A 19,391-nucleotide genomic window follows, 5' to 3' on the forward strand; every position below is an offset into this window, starting at 1 on the left:
GAAGATCTCGCCTTTCCACATTTACAACAACATCCTTCAATGTACCAACCTCATTCCTGAACAGAGCCCAAAGAAAAGGAAAAAGCTTTACAATTTCTTTCAATACCTCATCACCACCAGTTTCAGGCCACAAATGATCTGTTGACACAACATCATTTAAGCAAATACTTCCAACATGGCTATAATCACTAGGGTCAATGAATTCAGGTTTACAACCACTAGAATCTTTCCAGATTACTTGATTTCCTAGATCGAATACCCAACCGAATTTCTGCACAAAATCTGTGCCAAGTATATTTTCAGAATCACGACAATACCAAATGTCAATTCCTGTTTTGAAAGAACTAGGTATTTCCAACGTCACATTGGTAACCAAGGTTGCTTTAGTTCCACGAAAACCAACAATAGTACAAACTGGTGAATCTGGTTGTAGCTTCAAATCAAGATTTGTAACACCTAATTGAGCTCCTGTATCAATAAGAAATACAACATTCTGTCCTGCTAAATTTCCATTGATAATTGGTCTTCCACAGTCATCCAATGTAACGAGTCACAAATTCCAATGGATGGGGTGTAGGAGTAGTCTGTGATTGTCAGAAGGTGGCGGAGATGGCAGAAGACCAATGTCCTTATTAAAAGCACTTGAAATTCTGTCCCTGGACTCAGTCTCCTTCACAGTCATCTCTCTGATCTGTCTGATTAATGGTGCATACGGTGACTGCGTTTGTCTGTTGTCAGTCTGAGTGAGTGCAGAAGAATGTAATGGAGGTGCAGAAGGTTTGGGGGATGATTTTGGCATGAGTCCATTTTCCCTTCCAAGCTTACCTGTTCCTTGTGTACCTGTCTCTGATTCTGCTCTCAAGAATTTTCTGCACTGCCATTTTAAGGCTATGTTCACACGATCCGTTTTTTGCTGCGGATCCGTAGCGGAATTGCAGCTACGGATCCGCAGCCGTTTTCCATGCAGGGTACAGTACAATGTTACCCTATGGAAAACAAAACCCGCTGTGCCGACGATCCTTTTTTTCGCTGGAAAATCCGCGCGGATTTGCCAACGGAAAAAAGAAGTACCATGTCAATTCTTTCAGCGGATTCAGCTGCGGGTTTCCAACAGCACCAATAGGAAACTGCAGTTGGAAACCCGCAGTGGAATCCGCAGAAGAAAAAGGACACAAATCCGCAGAGAGAAGCACCGCCGTTTTCCACTGCGGATTTCCCCGAAAAAGGACCGGAAAAATCCGCAGTGAAAAACGGATCGTGTGAACATGGCCTAAGTGTCCAGGTATACCACAAAAATAACAATGGATATTGTTCCTTTGTGTAGTATTTTTACCTCTATGATCAATGTAATCTCTGTTCTTGGATGTTACTGTGGGTCTAGGTTTCAGCTGACTTCTTTATCATGAACTACTGCTATTTTAGTCAATAAAAACTGTTGCTTCTTCCAATGATGGCTGAGCACTAGCCAATTGCTTTGAGGCAGGATCTAAATATTTGAACTTTTTTACAAAAAATCTGATCATGGATGTTGGCTCCGGATGAGGCCTAAGATCCGTCACCATCCTAAAGGCCTGTTCAAATTTTACCAAAAATGCAAATGGGTCATCATTAATTTTAGTTCGTACATTTTCCAGAACATCAATTGTAGGAGTGGCTTCACCGATTGTAAACAATATTAATTGTCTAAGTCTGTCTTCTTTTGTGCTATGTGTCAATTCATTGTCATTTAATCTGGGTGTGGTCTGTAACCTTTTTCCCATATGTGAGGGTAACCATACTTTGAATATCTTATTTTTTTGTCCATCATTAAGATTGAACTTATCTGTGTTTGATTAAAAAATGTCCGCACTATAAAAAGCATCCATCTTGTCATTGAAGTTTGGAATGTCTTTTACAATTTTCATTAACTGATCGTGTATTTTCAGATTAATTTGTGCTGCTCTGTCATGGAATTTTTTTCTGATGTAGTTCATCTGCTTTTAAATCTTCTACTGAAACATCTGGATTTTGTGTGTCTGGTACAAATGATGCGGCGGCATTGTCTTCCTGTTGATTTGATCGTGTAACAACAGAAGCCTTTTTTATATCTTGGTGCAATTTGGACAATAATTCTGCTCGAGCATCAATTTGATCTTCCAATTGTTCATTATGTTCTGTCAATATCAAACAATTTGGACAATCAAAGTAATCCCCGTCAGACTCTTGTGTGTTACCTTGGGTGTCAGTATGACCAATGTCTTGTGTGATAGTACATGCCTTATGTATTTGTGTTTCAGTTTTCTCCGGCGTCTCAGCTTCTCTGCACTGTGAGCGCCGGCCAGCCAGAAAGCGAGCACAGCGGTGACGTCTGACGTCACCGCTGTGCTTTCCGGCTCTGCTGCTTACACAGTGCAGAGAAGCTGAGACGCCGGAGGACAGACACCGGAATGTGAGTATGTACTGTTTGTTTATTTTACGTTTACGCTGGTAACCAGGGTAAACATCGGGTTACTAAGCGCGGCCCTGCGCTTAGTAACCCGATGTTTACCCTGGTTACCCGGGGACTTCGGCATCGCTCCAGCGCCGTGATTGCAACGTGTGACCGCAGTCTACGACGCTGGAGCGATAATCATACGATCGCTGCGACGTCACGGATCGTGCCGTCGTAGCGATCAAAATGGCACTGTGTGACGGTACCCTTACCCTCCTTCTGGAGTGTGTCAATGACTGCCTTCTAGACATCTGTCCAGTGAGCAGTCTTCCTCATGATTGTGGAGCCTACTGAAACAGACTAAGGGACCTTTTTTAAATGTTTAGGAAGCCACTGCAGGTGTTTTTATTCTAATTTACTGACATAATGACTTTTGGGTTTTCATTGGCTGTAGGATATAGTCATCAACAGAAATAAACGCTTGAGATAGATCACTCTGTAATGACTCTAATATAAGAGTTTAATTTTTTGCATTGAAGAACTGAAATAAATTAACTTTTTGATAATATTCTAATTTAGTTAGAAGCACTTGTATGTGACTATGTAAAAACAATTAAGAACTTAAAAAAAGCTTCTCCCCTGTGTGAATTCTTTGGTGGCTAGAAAGAGATGGTTTCTTCACAAAACATTTCCCACATTCTGAACAGGAAAAAGGCTTCTCCCCTGTGTGGGTTTTCTGGTGGCTAACAAGATTCGATTTCTGGTTAAAACATTTCCCACAATCTGAACAGGAAAAAGGCTTCTCCCCTGTGTGGGTTTTCTGGTGGCTAACAAGATTCGATTTCTGGTTAAAACATTTCCCACATTCTGAACAGGAAAAAGACTTCTCCCCTGTGTGGGTTTTCTGGTGGCTAACAAGATTCGATTTCTGGTTAAAACATTTCCCACATTCTGAACAGGAAAAAGACTTCTCCCCTGTGTGGGTTTTCTGGTGGCTATCAAGATTTTCTTTCCTGGAAAAACATTTCCCACATTCTGAACAGGAAAAAGGCTTCTCCCCTGTGTGAGATCTATGATGTCTGACAAGAAATGCTTTATCTAGAAAACATTTCCCACATTCTGAACAGGAAAAAGGCTTTTCCCCTGTGTGGGTTTTCTGGTGGCTAACAAGATTCGCTTTGTAGTTAAAACATTTCCCACATTCTGAACAGGAAAAAGGCTTCTCCCCTGTGTGGGTTTTCTGGTGGCTAACAAGATTCGCTTTCCTGGTAAAACATTTCCCACATTTGGGACAGGAAAAAGGCTTTTCCCCTGTGTGGGTTTTCTGGTGGCTAACAAGATTCGCTTTGTAGTTAAAACATTTCCCACATTCTGAACATGAAAAAGGCTTCTCCCCTGTGTGGGTTTTCTGGTGGATAACAAGATTCGCTTTCCTGGTAAAACATTTCCCACATTCTGAACAGGAAAAAGGCTTCTCCCCTGTGTGATATCTATGATGTCTGACAAGAAATGATTTATCTAGAAAACATTTCCCACATTCTGAACATGAAAAAGGCTTTTCCCCTGTGTGGGTTTTCTGGTGGCTAACAAGATTCGCTTTGTGATTAAAACATTTCCCACATTCTGAACAGGAAAAAGGCTTCTCCCCTGTGTGAGATATATGATGTCTGACAAGAAATGATTTAGCTAGAAAACATTTCCCACATTCTGAACAGGAAAAAGGCTTCTCTGCTGTGTGAGATCTATGATGTCTGATAAGACCTGATTTATCTAGAAAACATTTGCCACATTCTGAACAGGAAAAAGGCTTCTCCCCTGTGTGAGATCTATGATGTCTGATAAGGCCTAATTTATCTAGAAAACATTTCCCACATTCTGAACAGGAAAAAGGCTTCACCCCTGTGTGAGTTTTCTGGTGGCTAACAAGATTCGATTTCTGGTTAAAACATTTCCCACATTCTGAACAGGAAAAAGGCTTCTCCCCTGTGTGGGTTTTCTGGTGGATAACAAGTTTCGCTTTCCTGGTAAAACATTTCCCACATTCTGAACAGGAAAAAGGCTTCTCCCCTGTGTGAGATCTATAATGTCTGGCAAGAAATGATTTATCTAGAAAACATTTGCCACATTCTGAACAGGAAAAAGGCTTTTCCCCTGTGTGAGTTCTTTGGTGGGTAACAAGATGCGCTTTTCGAATAAAACATTTCCCACATTCTGAACAGGAAAAAGGCTTCTTCCCTGTGTGAATTCTCTGGTGACTGACAAAATCTGATTTCTGGTTAAAACATCTCCCACACTTGGAACAAGAAAATCTATTGTCTGCTTTGTGAAGTTTTTGTTGCTTGAGAAATGACTTTTCTAGGGGAAAACTATTTCCATATTCTGAAATTGAAAATGTCTTCATTGTTTTAGGAGCTTTTTGATTTTTAATGCTTATTTTGTGACTTTGATTTTCATTAGTACTAGGTAATGAATCAGAAGACAAGACCTGTTCCAAATGATCAGATGACAGATCTTTGCTGTGAAGGGATGATGGTATATTTGGAGTAATGGCATTCACTTCAATTGTATCCTGTGGGATCTCAAGATTATCTGATTTAAACATTGAAGATGTCGGCTGTCCTGCTGATCTCCTGGTACGGTCATCTGCCAAGAATAAAACCAATTATTATTTTAGAATAAAATATCATTGAATTCTATATTTTTGAACATTTCTACTTAAACAGTCTGTAAAAATGACAAGTTATGCAAAATTATTGAATTATTCACCAAGACAATGACAGTTTACAGTTTTCTAGACTGTGCTCAAAACCACATTAAGCATCCATGCTTTTGGCATTACTATAGTGAGAAGAAACCACTTATTTTACGGCATGTGTATCTCCTGGAGCACAATCTGGGCACTATGTGTTGGGTAATAACTTGGGATATTTGCAATTTTCACTTTCCAACATCCACTGCGCGTGCTAACATCTGGAAACTGCAGTGCAGTCAAAATAGTCACTATTTCTATAGATTAATTTATTGAGGGTTATAATTTACAAAATGGAGTCACTTTATAGGGATTTCATCAGATCTGGTTTTCTGCAATTGTCATATTAGTGATTCTGCAAATGGTGTGCCCCATCTCCTCTGCGATCTGCTCCTGCAATGTCTGCTTCGGACACCAGACGCGGCTTACTAATTCTGCAGGCGATGCTGGTAACAGAGGTGGGGTTGGAACCAGGAGCTCTTGGCGGTGCAGGCTCTTCCCAGCCACTAAGATTAGGGTGCCTGACATCTGTAGTACCATCCAGTCTGGCAGTATGGGTGTGTGGGCTGTCAGCTGCAGTAATCTGCTCCCTGTTTTAGCCAATTGGAAAGCACCAAACATTTTTTAATCAGATAAATTTGTATTAACGATAACAAGATTTACAACAGATCACATGTTCATTCATACTCATTTTATGTCTTACAGTAAATTAACCCCCCCGATGGAGACGATATCAGGAGCAAACAATAATTCGTCCATAGTTGACAACATCAAACAGAGTTCTAGTTAACCATAAGTTGTACTGTATAATACTATATACTGGTTGAACATTAATTAATCCTATCCAACCACGGATGCCATAATTTATGGTAGAAATTCAGCTTGTCCCTCCTGGTGTAAACGCTTTTCTCAAGCTCAGTTATGTGGTTCGTTTGAGCAATGAATTCACGTCTGGACGGAGGCTCCTCTCTAACCCAATATTTTGCAATCAGTTTCCTTGCAGCAAACGATAATCTCTCAATTACAATTTTAGTCGTATTGTCAGTTAGTATTTCCTCCACATACCCCAATATACATATTAAAGGAACCCTAGGAATAACGCACCCATACACCACTACAATACAGTTCAACACTACAATCCAATAGGAGGACAATCTGGGACAATGCCAAAGCACATGCAATATTTCCATCTGAGATTGCCAACTCCTTGGACAATCAGAGTTGGACTTCAAAAGCACCACACCTTACTACAGCTTGAAGCATATTGCCGGAATCTGCCAGATACAGCCTTGATATCCTCTAGTTCAGTCCTCTGTGCTCAGCTCCCGGCTTGTGTATTTGTTTCCTGTTGTGACCCCGGCCTGTTTAATGACTACTCCTATGTCTCCTGAGTTAGTATTTTCTGTGGCCTCTAGGTTCTGACACGGTTATCTGTCTATTCTTCTTCCCATCTTACTCCACAGAACAGTAGGTAACACTGGGCTTCAAGCCTAGGGGTCTCTGTGTAAGTCCAAATCCATGTAGAGGGGTTAAAGAAGCTAAAGGGTAATGGGCAAAATTGTGACTATAGACAATTACACATCTACTGAAATGATCAAGCTGAACAATCATCCTCAGGAAAAAAAAAAGAGTAATGGTGAAACTTCTCTGGAGTAATTGGAGTATGGGACTTGGTGGCTCTAAGCAATATAAACTATCGTAAGGACCAATATTTTCTGTCAGATAAATGTCAAGAAGAAATATTAGACATTTAAATAGAACTTTTTATAATAGTGCAGAGCTGAGGGATCTTAAATTTAGATCTCAGGTATTTGGTAACTGAAACCTTTTTCTAAACACTACCAGGAAGTTACAGACTCGGGTAAGTGAGGCAGGCCGATCCCACCACAATCAAACTATCATGCAGAATGAAAAGTTACATCCTCCACAACAACATAGGTATGAGGGGAGAACTCCAACACTAAACCGGAGTTGCACTCATTTATGGTGGACTACTGGAGCTACTGACCAGAAGAGTAGAGAAAGTATTAGCGCCCCCATTTCAGGAGAGATTACTGCACAATCCGAATTAACATATATACTCGAGTATAAGCCGACCCGAGTATAAGCCGAGACCCCTAATTTTGCCACAAAAAACTGGGAAAACTTAATGACTCGAGTATAAGCCTAAGGTGGAAAATGCAGCAGCTACTGGTAAATGTCAAAAATAAAAATAGATACCAATAAAAGTAAAATTAATTGAGACATCAGTAGGTTAAGTGTTTTTGAATATCCATATTGAATCAGGAGCCCCATATAATGCTCCATATAGTTCATGATGGGCCCCATAAGATGCTCCATACAAAATACGCCCCATATAATGCTGCACAAATGCTGATTATGGCCCCATAAGATGCTCCATACAGTCATTTGCCCCATATAATGCTCCACAAATGCTGATTATGGCCCCATAAGATGCTCCATAAAGTCATTTGCCCCATATGCTGTTACTGCGATAAAAAAAAAAAAATCACATATTCACCTCTCGTCGCTCAGGCCCCCAGCACTTACTATATTCACCTGCTGCGCGTTCCACCGCTGCCAGCCGCCGCTACGTTCCACGTCCACTGCACTGACTGCTCAGGCAGAGGGCGGCGCGCACTAATCGCGTCACCACGCCCTCTGACCTGAGCATCAGTGCGGTGGACGGGGAACGTAGCGGCGGCTGGCGACGGTGGAACGGGGAGCAGGAGAATATCGCGCACTGCTTATACTCACCTGCTCCTGGCGCGGTCCCTGCACATCTGTTTCCCGACGCTGGCAGCTTCTTCCTGTAGTGAGCGGTCACATGGTACTGCCACTCCACCTCCCCTGCCGACCCCTGGGTATGACTCGAGTATAAGCTGAGAGGGGCAATTTCAGCCTAAAAAAAATGTGCTGAAATTCTTGGCTTATACTCGAGTATATACGGTATTTAGCATTGAAAACATAATGGAATTTATGACGTGGAGTGAATCCATGAAACCAGGGCTCGAGCCATGCCAACACATCTCCTGCAGGCGTGAATAAATGTACAGTGGGTACAGAAAGTATTCAGACCCCTTTAAATTTTTCACCCTTTGTTTCATTGCAGCCATTTGGTAAATTCAAAAAAGTTCATTTTTCTCATTAATGTACACTCTGCGCCCCATCTTGACTGAAAACAAAACAGAAATGTAGAAATTTTAGCAAAGTTATTATAAAAGAAAAACTGAAATATCACATGGTCATAAGTATTCAGACCCTTTGCTCAGACACTCATATGTCACATGCTGTCCATTTCCTTGTGATCCTTTATTATTTTTCCATCAATATGGCCATGTGAGGGCTTGTTTTTGCGGGACGAGCTGTACTTTTGAATGACACCATTGATTTTACCATGTTGTGTACTAGAAAACGGGAAAACATTCCAAGTGCGGTGAAATTTAAAAAATAAAAGTGCAATCTCACACTTGTCATTTTTTGTTTTTTTTTGCTACATTCACTAAACTGACCGACCATTATGATTCTCCAGGTCATTACGAGTTCATACACAACAAACATGTCTAGGTTCTTTTTATCTATGTGGTGAAAAAAAACAAAAAAACTTTGTTAAAAAAATAGAATTTGCGCCATTTTCCGATACCCGTAGTGTCTCATTTTTCGCGATCTCGGGTTGGGTGAGGGCTTTTTTTTTTGCGCGCCGAGCTGACGTTTTTAATGATACCATGTTGGTGCAGATACGATCTTCTGATCGCCCATTGTTGCATTTTAATGCAATATCGCGGCGACCAAAAAAACATAATTCTGGCGTTTTGACTTTTTTTCTCGCTATGTCGTTTAGCGATCAGATTAATCCATTTTTTTTATAGATCAGGCGATTCTGAACGCAGCGGCGCCAAATATGTGTATGTTTGATTTTATTTTTATTGTTTTATTTTGAATGGGCGAAAGGGGGCTGATTTGAATTTTTATATTTTTAAAAACTTTTTTTGTTTTACTTTTGGCATGCTTCAATAGTCTCCATAGGAGACTAGAAGCTGCCACAACCCGATCGGCTCTGCTATATAGAGGCGATGATGTTCAGGTCATCTCTATGTAGCTGATTTACTCACTTGCTATGAGCGCCGATCACTGGGTGGCGCTCACAGGAAGCCGGCACTGATAACCATAGAGGAGACCTCAGATTGTGATGCCAACACACCGGTGACCCACGATCACCTGACGAGTTGTCACCAGTGTGCGCATTTCCTTCGCGATTGCCAGAAGCGAAATTTAAATGCCGCTTCAGAGTTTGACAGCGGCATTTAACTGGTTAATAGCCGTGGGTTGATCTCGATTCCACCCGTGGCTACTGCGGGCACATGTCAGCTGTTCAAAACAGATGACATGTCCCCGCAAAGATGTGGGCTCACCGCCAGAGCCCACATCAAAGGGAGGAAGTCTGACGTTGGCATACTATTACTCCCGATGTCAGTAAGGGGTTAAACTGATAGGAATCGATTTGGAAAGGCACACACCTGTCTATATAAGACCTCATAGCTCACAGTGCATGTCAGACCAAATGAGAATCATGAGGTCAAAGGAACTGGCCAAGGAGCTCAGAGACAGAATTGTGGCAAGGCACAGATCTGGCCAAGGTTACAACAGAATTTCTGCAGTACTCAATGTTCCTAAGATCACAGTGGCCTCTTTAAATGGAAGAAGTTTGGGACCATCACAAGTCTTCCTAGACCTGGCCGTCTGACAAATTTTGCAGTCGTGGGAGAAGAATCTTGGTGAGAGAGGTAAAGAAGAACCCCAAGTGGCTGAGCTCCACAGATGCAGTAGGGAAGATGGGAGAAAGTTCCACAAAGTCAACTATCACTGCAGCCCTCCACCAGTCAGGCCTTTATGGCAGAGTGGCCCTGAAGCAAGAGTTTGCTAAAAAACACATGAAGGACTCCCAGACTATGAGAAATAAGATTCTCTGGTCTGATGAGACAAAGATGGACCTTTTTAGTGATAATTCTAAGCGGTATGTGTGGAGAAAACCAGGCACTGCTCATCACCTGCCCAATACAATCCCAACAGTGAAACATGATGGTGGCAGCATCATATTATGGGGGTGTTTTTCAGCTGCAGAGACAGGACGACTGGTTGTCATTGAAGGAAACATGAATGCGGCCAAGTACAGAGACATCCTGGATGAAAACTACTTCCAGAGTACTCTGGACCTCAGACTTGGCTTGGTTCACCTTCCAACAAGACAATGACCATAAGCATACAGCTAAAATAACAGAGGAGTGGTCAGAACAACTCTGTGACCATTCTTGACTGGCCCAGCCAGAGCCCTGACCTAGACCCAATTGAGCATCTCTGGAAAGACCTGAAAATGGCTGTCCACCAACGTTCACCATCCAACCTGACCAAACTGGAGAGGATCTGCAAGGAAGAATGGCAGAGGATCCCCAAATCCAGGTGTGAAAAACTTGTTGCATCATTCCCAAGAAGACTCATGGCTGTACTAGCTCAAAAGGTGCCTCTACTCAATACTGAGCAAAGGGTCTGAATACTTATGACCATGTGATATTTCAGTTTTTCTTATTTAATACATTTGCAAAAATTACTACATTCCTGTTTTTTTTCAGTCAAGATGGGGTGCAGAGTGTACATTAATGAGAAAAAAAATAACTTTTTTGAATTTACCAAATGGCTGCAATGAAACAGAGTGAAAAATCTAAAGGGGTCTGAATACTTTCTGTACCCACTGTACATTTATTCACGCCTGCAGGAGATGTGTTGGCATGGCTCTAGCCCTGGTTTCATGGATTCACTCCACGTCATAAATTACATTATGTTTTCAATCCTAAGGAATTCAGATTGTGCAGTAATCTCTCCTGAAATGGGGGCGCTAATACTTTCTCTACGCTACTTTCCGTACCCACTGTATATTACAGCCATCAGCCACGCACAACTTAGAGATACATCATGGCGCAGGTGCACTAATTATTATGTAGTTTATCACAATCCTGTCTGAAGTTAGTCGGTTTTATAAGAAATTGTAAAATCAGGATAAAGGGAAACTCTGCTGTTATTGTACAGAAATTCACACTTGGCCTCACTGCACATTTACTGTTGTCAATCATAAAAGTGAGGTTTGGCCAGAAAGACTGGACCTGGTCTTGTAGGGACCATATGATCACATTCAGCAGCACATAAGGGGGAGAAGGTAGATCCATCCAATATCAGGGATCTAAAAATGACCCAAGTGATCCATAATAGGATGACCAGCCATAGACATAATATTAGGAAAGGTGTGATCTGTCTGTTTCGGCATTTTGTTTTAGAATATAAACGAGATCCCACCAGTTTAAGACTCATTATATTAGAACAAATATCAGAATATGTGTCTAATAGGTCCCAAAGACTTGTGACTAGAGAATCCTATTGGATTTTTAAACTATCCACACTTAAACCGGAGGATTTTCCATGTACATACATTGCTCTTTATATGGATTTTATTGTGCATCTTATATGTATTTTACATCTATTTGTATTGTTTTGTATATGAAGAAAGGTTTCTATACAAAAAACTGCCCCATAGGCGCGGTTTAATTAATGAATTAAGCAATTGGATCAGTGACGCCGTTCTGGAGGATATAAAACATCCACAATGTATCATTTGTATATGCCTGAGGAAGGAGCTGGTTCACAGCGGAAATGGGTAGAATATTAAAATGAAAAGTTTGTTGTTTTTTTTACGTTCATTTGTTTTGATGCCCAACTTTATAGCTCAGCACTTGGCAGCGCTTTTCAAAGCCCTGATTTTTTCCTTCTTCCCACATCAGGGATTTTGGAAGCAAACAGCATCATTACCCTCCGTTTTCTCTAAAAGGCTCATTATAATATTTTTCTAACTTGTCAGCACATTCTACGTACGCTGTCATTTGGCTTTGTAGTTTACGGATCTGGGCAGGTAACGGTCAGAGTCTTCTAATCTCAGGGGGTAGTTGGATCCTCCAGGTTGTAAGTCCTATAGAAAAGGGCTTTCAATGCCCAAAGCCACTTGGACAGTTTTGGGTGAAGGAGAAAGTTGTGGTCTAGAGGCAAAATGGTGATCACACGATTGTGATACGTTGGACTACACCACCGATAAAGCAGCCACAGCCGGAGACTGAGAAGAATCTGTGACTTCTCTGCATTTAGTGGTCACTACTCACCTGGGCAACCATATGTAGGAATCTCCTCTTTACACCGCTCATCACCCCTCACATATGACTCTGTAGTATTAATATGGGACAGATCTTCACCCTGAAACAAATATTGTAAAAGTCACAGACAGATGGAGAAGTCACATCTATGATCAGATCTAATCCTGCCATCTCCACCGTTCTCATTAATATAGTTAGTAAGGCCGAAAAAAGACTTTTGTCCATCCAGTGCAGCCTATATTCCATCATAATAAATCCCCAGATCTACGTCCTTCTACAGAACCTAATAATTGTATGATACAATATTGTTCTGCTCCAGGAAGACATCCAGGCCTCTCTTGAACCCCTCTACTGAGTTCGCCATCACCACCTCCTCAGACAAGCAATTCCAGATCCAGATTCTCACTGCCCTAACAGTAAAGAATCCTCTTCTATGTTGGTGGAAAAACCTTCTCTCCTCCAGACGCAAAGAATGCCCCCTGGTGCCCGTCACCTTCCTTGGTATAAACAGATCCTCAGCGAGATATTTGTATTTTCCCCTTATATACTTATACATGGTTATTAGATCGCCCCTCAGTCGTCTTTTTTCTAGACTAAATAATCCTAATTTCGCTAATCTATCTGGGTATTGTAGTTCTCCCATCCCATTTATTAATTTTGTTGCCCTCCTTTGTACTCTCTCTAGTTCCATTATATCCTTCCTGAGCACCGGTGCCCAAAACTGGACACAGTACTCCATGTGCGGTCTAACTAGGGATTTGTACAGAGGCAGTATAAAGCTCTCATCATGTGTATCCAGACCTCTTTTAATGCACCCCATGATCCTTTTTGCCTTGGCAGCTGCTGCCTGGCACTGGCTGCTCCAGGTAAGTTTATCATTAACTAGGATCCCCAAGTCCTTCTCCCTGTCAGATTTACCCAGTGGTTTCCCGTTCAGTGTGTAATGGTGATATTGATTCCTTCTTCCCATGTGTATAACCTCACATTTATCATTGTTAAACCTCATCTGCCACCTTTCAGCCCAAGTTTCCGAACTTATCCAGATCCATCTGTAGCAGAATACTATCTTCTCTTGTATTAACTGCTTTACATAGTTTTGTATCATCTGCAAATATCAATATTTTACTGTGTAAACCTTCTACCAGATCATTAATGAATATGTTGAAGAGAACAGGTCCCAATACCGACCCCTGCGGTTTTACACAAGTATAAAACATATAATACTGGTGGATAAAGCAACACTGAACACAAGACCTTCACAGCCGTCTACACATTGTGACACAGTCACTGGTAAGGTGATAGAGGGGAGATATGTTTCACTGCGCTTAACGGCATCAGTGATGTGAATCCAGAGCATTTTTCTCCAGCACACTACGTGTTGTGAGGGTTAAGTTACATAAACAAGGCTGGTTTTATGTGGACCTTCACAGAGCGGGTGGGAGAAGGTCCACTTTATCTCCCCTGGCAGACCTGCCAGGACCTGCATGAGGACATGATCATGTGATCAATCACATGATGGGGAAGTTACAGGCTTCGGGTGAAATAACCGAGCTCTACAGGCAGTCTGGGCTCAGCTAGCCTGGAGAGAGGAACCTCCAGAGGCTTTGTGGCTCGTCGACTACAGACTGAACCTGTCCTGCCCCAGAGCGGGGAGCCACCCACAACATACGGACTGTGCTGCAGCATTTTGTTTTCTTTTATCGTTTTGTTCTTGTTTTAGCCAAGAAGGCTGAGTTTGTTTTCCCCACAAGTTGGTTTATGCTGCCTTACAATACATCAACGATGATTTAAATAGACGGTGTTCCCATTTTTCCTACCTCAGTGTGCCACCACATGAGTGAACTACCACAACATCATAAAACCTCTTTAACACGTTCATGTCTCCGGTATGTGAGGTGACAGTTTTCACACGTACTGGAGACACGTACACATGTACACCCATTCAAATGAATGGGTCTGTGCACATGTCAGTGTGTTTCCATGGACATGTCAGTGTGTTTCCGTGTGTCCCGCACATAGTCATGTCCATTTTTTACCGTCAGCATGGACGGCAAAACGTGCTGCACATGTGCACATGGAGAACATATTTTGATGTCCTCCATGCGACACGCATCAAAGAAGAAGAGCTACAGTAAGCGCTGGTTCCCGACGGCAGGTGCTGAAGTCGGCTCTCATCATTCTCCCCTGCTCTGCCGGCAGTCGGTGCTGCTAATAACAGTGACAGTAGGAGCGGATGATCAGGATATTCATCACCCACCGCCTGCAATATATCGAAATAAATGAATGAAAACCCGGTGTGGGTTCCCCCCTATTTTCTTGAACCAAACAGTAAAACCTCACAGCTGGGGGCTGCAACCCTCAGCTGTCAGCTTCAGCAAGGGTGGCTATCAAGAATAGAGGGGTACCCATGCTATTTTTTTTTTAATTATTGAAATATATAATTTAAAAAAATGGTGTGTGGTCCCCCCTATTTTTGACAACCAGCCTTGCTAAAGCTCACAGCTTGGGGCTGGTTTTCTCAGGCTAGTAAGGGGTCATGGATATTGACCCCCCAGCCTAAAAACAGCAGCCTGCAGCTGCCTAGAAAAGGTGCATCTATTAAATGTGTCAATTTTGGCGCTTTGCCCGACTCTTCCCACTTGCCCTGTAGCAGTGGCAAGTGGGGTTAATATTTGAGTGGTTGATTTCATCTTTGTATTGTCAGGTGACATCAAGCCCACAGCATTGTAATTGAGAAGTGTCTAAGACATCTCTTCATTACTAATCCTATAGTTATATGGTAAATAAAGACACAGCCAGAATAAAGTCCTTTAATTAAAAAATGACAGACTCCTTTAATATTCTCAATTAAACCATACTTACGACCTCGCCTAATTCCACCGAAGCCCTCGATCTCCTGTAATAAAAATAAAATAACAAAACAACAATATACCATACCTGTCTGTAATTCTGTTCCACGCCGAAATCCATGTCTGGGGGATAATTAGTTTTCAACCTGGACGGTGCCAAGATGCGACCGTCCAGGCTGAGAACCACTGGTGAATGAGCTGATGAAAGCGCAGCATCATTTGCCAGCGGTGACATCATCGAGGCTGGGCTGAAGTGCGGTGACCTCAGGACCGTGGGAAAATGCTAGTGATGATTTCACCGCTTGTCACTGAGGCTGCGCTCGCAGCAGCTCATTCACCAGTGGTTTTCAGCCTGGACAGTCGCATCTTGGCACCGTCCAGCTTGAAAACTATTTAGCCCCCAGACATGGATTACAGCGTGGGACAGAACGAGGGAGAGGTATGGTATATTGTTGCTTTTTTATCTTACTTTTATTATAGATCGAGGGCTTCGGTGGAATTAGACAATGCAGTAACTATGGTTTAATTGAGATTAATAAAGGAGGGGGCGTGTCCTAGCTGGCCATGTGAGCGGACGCATAGAAGAGCGCTCCCGCTGCTAAAGGGCTAATTATCCTGTGCACACGCTGCTGACCGGACTTTTCTGCCACATACCGGCTGGATGAGGGTCAGGGGAGCAAAGCGGTGCTAAGCGCTGGACCCGGCATTGGAGGCAATGACCAGGCGGCGGGAGAAGGACGCGGGTGCTGGCGATGCAGGAGCCAGCCAAGATGGCGCCGATGCCAGAGAAGACGCTGACAAGGAGAACGCCGCATGTCAGAGGCGTATGGAGGTGGCGGCGAAGCTTCAGCAGTATGCCAGAGTGGATGCTGCGGAGGAGGCAGAACAAGGAACCGGAGCTGGAGCGGGTATGGAGGAGGAGGATGCGGTCTTGGCTGCAAACCATGAGGTACAGAAGGGGAGGGAGAAAAGCAGCATGGCGGGGGCAAAAGGGGGACCTGAAGATTTGATACAGGAAAAGGAGCTGACCCTCAGGGATGTTTTTGCGTTGGTCTCCTCATGCAAGCAGTCCCTAAATACTCTGACCCTTCAGATGCAGGAGGTAAAAGGGGAAACAGCACAGATAAATGCAGCCCTGCAAAAGATGGACAGACGTATGGGAGTGGTGGAAGAGAGGGTGAGCACAGCAGAAGACCATATTGTAAAACTGCAAAAAGCGGAGAAAAAGTTCGCCCAAGCAATATCAGAGCTCGCTGCCAAAAATGAGGATCTGGAAAACAAATCCAGAAGGAATAAAATACGTATAGTGGGTCTGCCTGAAAAAAACTGAGTATAGTTGATTCACAGTGGTTTTATTCAAACGCGTTTCAGGGGTCTCATGCCCCCTTTATCAGGAAATACCACACAGAATATACAGGCATCACAGGTATAAATAGTTTTGCTAGGTTAAAAAAATGAGCTCCACCAGGTCAGATGACTCAGTGTCAAAGTTCAATGATAACACACCATTAACAATTCAAACGATTAGAGACGTATATACAATGACAAAATACAATGACTTCTTTTATGTTTCTAGACAATAGTTCCAAATTTGCAACATTAACCCCTTCCTGACATCGGACGTACTATCCCGTCGAGGTGGGGTGGGCCCGTATGACCACCGACGGGATAGTACGTCATCACCGATCAGCGGCGCTCACGGGGGGACCGCGGCCGATCGCGGCCGGGTGTCAGCTGCATATCGCAGCTGACATCCGGCACTATGTGCCAGGAGCGGTCACGGACCGCCCCCGGCACATTAACCCCCGGCACACCGCGATCAAACATGATCGCAGTGTACCGGCGGTATAGGGAAGCATCGCGCAGGGAGGGGGCTCCCTGCGGGCTTCCCTGAGACCCCCGGAGCGAGGGTCTCCTACCTCCTTCCTGGCTGCAGGTCCCGGATCCAAGATGGCCGCGGCATCCGGGTCCTGCAGGGAAGGAGGTGGCTTACAGAGTGTCTGCTCAGAGCAGACACTGGTAAGCCTGCACCGATGTAAGTGAGATCGGTGATCTGATAGAGTGCTGTGCACACTATCAGATCATCGATCTGTGATGTCCCCCCCTGGGACAAAGTAAAAAAGTAAAAAAAAAAATTTTCCACATGTGTAAAAAAAATAAAAAAAATTTCCTAAATAAATAATAAAAAAAAAATATATATTATTCCCATAAATACATTTCTTTATCTAAATAAAAAAAACAAAACAATAAAAGTACACATATTTAGTATCGCCGCGTCCGTAACGACCCAACCTATAAAACTGTCCCACTAGTTAACCCCTTCAGTAAACACCGTAAGAAAAAAAAAAAAACGAGGCAAAAAACAACACTTTATTACCATACCGCCGAACAAAAAGTGGAATAACACGCAATCAAAAAGACTGATATAAATATCCATGGTACCGCTGAAAACGTCATCTTGTCCCGCAAAAAACAAGCCGCCACACAGCATCATCAGCAAAAAAATAAAAAAGTTATAGTCCTGAGAATAAAGCGATACCAAAATAATTATTTTTTCTATAAAATAGTTTTTATCGTATAAAAGCGCCAAAACATAAAAAAATTATATAAATGAGATATGAGTAATCGTACTGACCCGTCGAATAAAACTGCTTTATCAATTTTACCAAACGCGGAACGGTATAAACGCCTCTCCCAAAAGAAATTCATGAATAGCAGGTTTTTGGTCATTCTGCCTCACAAAAATCAGAATAAAAAGTGATCAAAAATGGTCACGTGTCCGAAAATGTTACCAATAAAAACGTCAACTCGTCCCGCAAAAAACAAGACCTCACATGACTCTGTAGACCAAAATGTGGAAAAATTCTAGGTCTCAAAATGTGGAGACGCAAAAACTTTTTTGCTTTAAAAAGCGTCGCTGGTTTCACACTTGCGTTTTTGTCTGCAGCGTTTTTTGCACAAAAAAACACATGCGTTTTTTCCCTATATTTAACATTGAAAACGCATGCTTTTTTTGTACGGGTTTGGTCGCGTTTTCAAACGCATGCGTTTTTTTTCTGCATGCGTTCATTTTCAGAAATACAACCTGCAGTATTTTCTTGCGTTTTTAAGCACATGCGTTTGCGTTAAAAACGCATGCATTTTTATCGAAAAAAAAACTGAAAACACACTGAAAAGCCACCCACCACCATCAAGGTGATAAAGAGATCCAAACCCTAACCCTAACTCTACCCCTAACCTCACCCCTAACCGTTTAATGAACATTTTCTGACAGTCATAGTGCCACGTATTTTAGTGCCACGTATTTCAGTGCCACGTATTTCAGTGCCACGTATTTCAGTGCCACGTATCACGTTTTTCAGTGCCACGTGTTTCAGTGCCACGTATTTAAGTGCCACGTATCACGTATTTCAGTGCCACATATTTTAGTGCCACGTATTTCAGTTGCACGTATTTCAGTTGCACGTATTTCAGTTGCACGTATTTCAGTGCCACGTATTTCAGTGGCACGTATTTCAGTGCCACGTATCACGTATTTCAGTGCCACGTATTTAAGTGCCACGTATCACGTATTTCAGTGCCACGTGTTTCAGTGCCACGTATTTAAGTGCCACGTATCACGTATTTCAGTGCCACGTATCACGTATTTCAGTGCCACATATTTAAGTGCCACGTATTTAAGTGCCACGTATTTCAGTTGCACGTATTTCAGTTGCACGTATTTCAGTGCCACGTATTTCAGTGGCACGTATTTCAGTGCCACGTATTTCAGTGCCACGTATCACGTATTTCAGTGCCACGTATTTAAGTGCCACGTATCACGTATTTCAGTGCCACGTGTTTCAGTGCCACGTATTTAAGTGCCACGTATCACGTATTTCAGTGCCACGTATCACGTATTTCAGTGCCACATATTTAAGTGCCACGTATTTAAGTGCCACGTATTTCAGTTGCACGTATTTCAGTTGCATGTATTTCAGTGCCACGTATTTCAGTGCCACGTATTTCAGTGCCACGTATCACGTATTTCAGTGCCACGTGTTTCAGTGCCACGTATTTAAGTGCCACGTATCACGTATTTCAGTGCCACGTATTTCAGTGCCACGTATTTCAGTGCCACGTATTTAAGTGCCACGTATTTCAGTCACGTTTAGGGTTAGGGGTAGGGTTAGGGTTAGGGCTAGGGTTGGAGG

The 19,391-nt window shown here is 42.6% G+C and overlaps 1 protein-coding gene across 1 annotated transcript in view; it reads right to left on the minus strand.

The window, feature by feature from the left end:
- Positions 1-2,496: 2,496 nt before the first annotated feature.
- Positions 2,497-19,391, minus strand: part of LOC143768246 (uncharacterized) — an 86,867-nt gene continuing 69,972 nt past the window's right edge. Inside the window, exon 14 of the mRNA XM_077256940.1 lies at positions 2,497-4,856. Within this exon, the coding sequence (XP_077113055.1) occupies positions 3,024-4,856 (1,833 nt within the window). The 3' untranslated portion in view covers positions 2,497-3,023. The remainder of the gene's footprint in view (positions 4,857-19,391) is intronic.

This window comes from Ranitomeya variabilis, chromosome 4 (assembly GCF_051348905.1).
Source record: "Ranitomeya variabilis isolate aRanVar5 chromosome 4, aRanVar5.hap1, whole genome shotgun sequence".
Lineage (NCBI taxonomy): Eukaryota > Metazoa > Chordata > Amphibia > Anura > Dendrobatidae > Ranitomeya > Ranitomeya variabilis.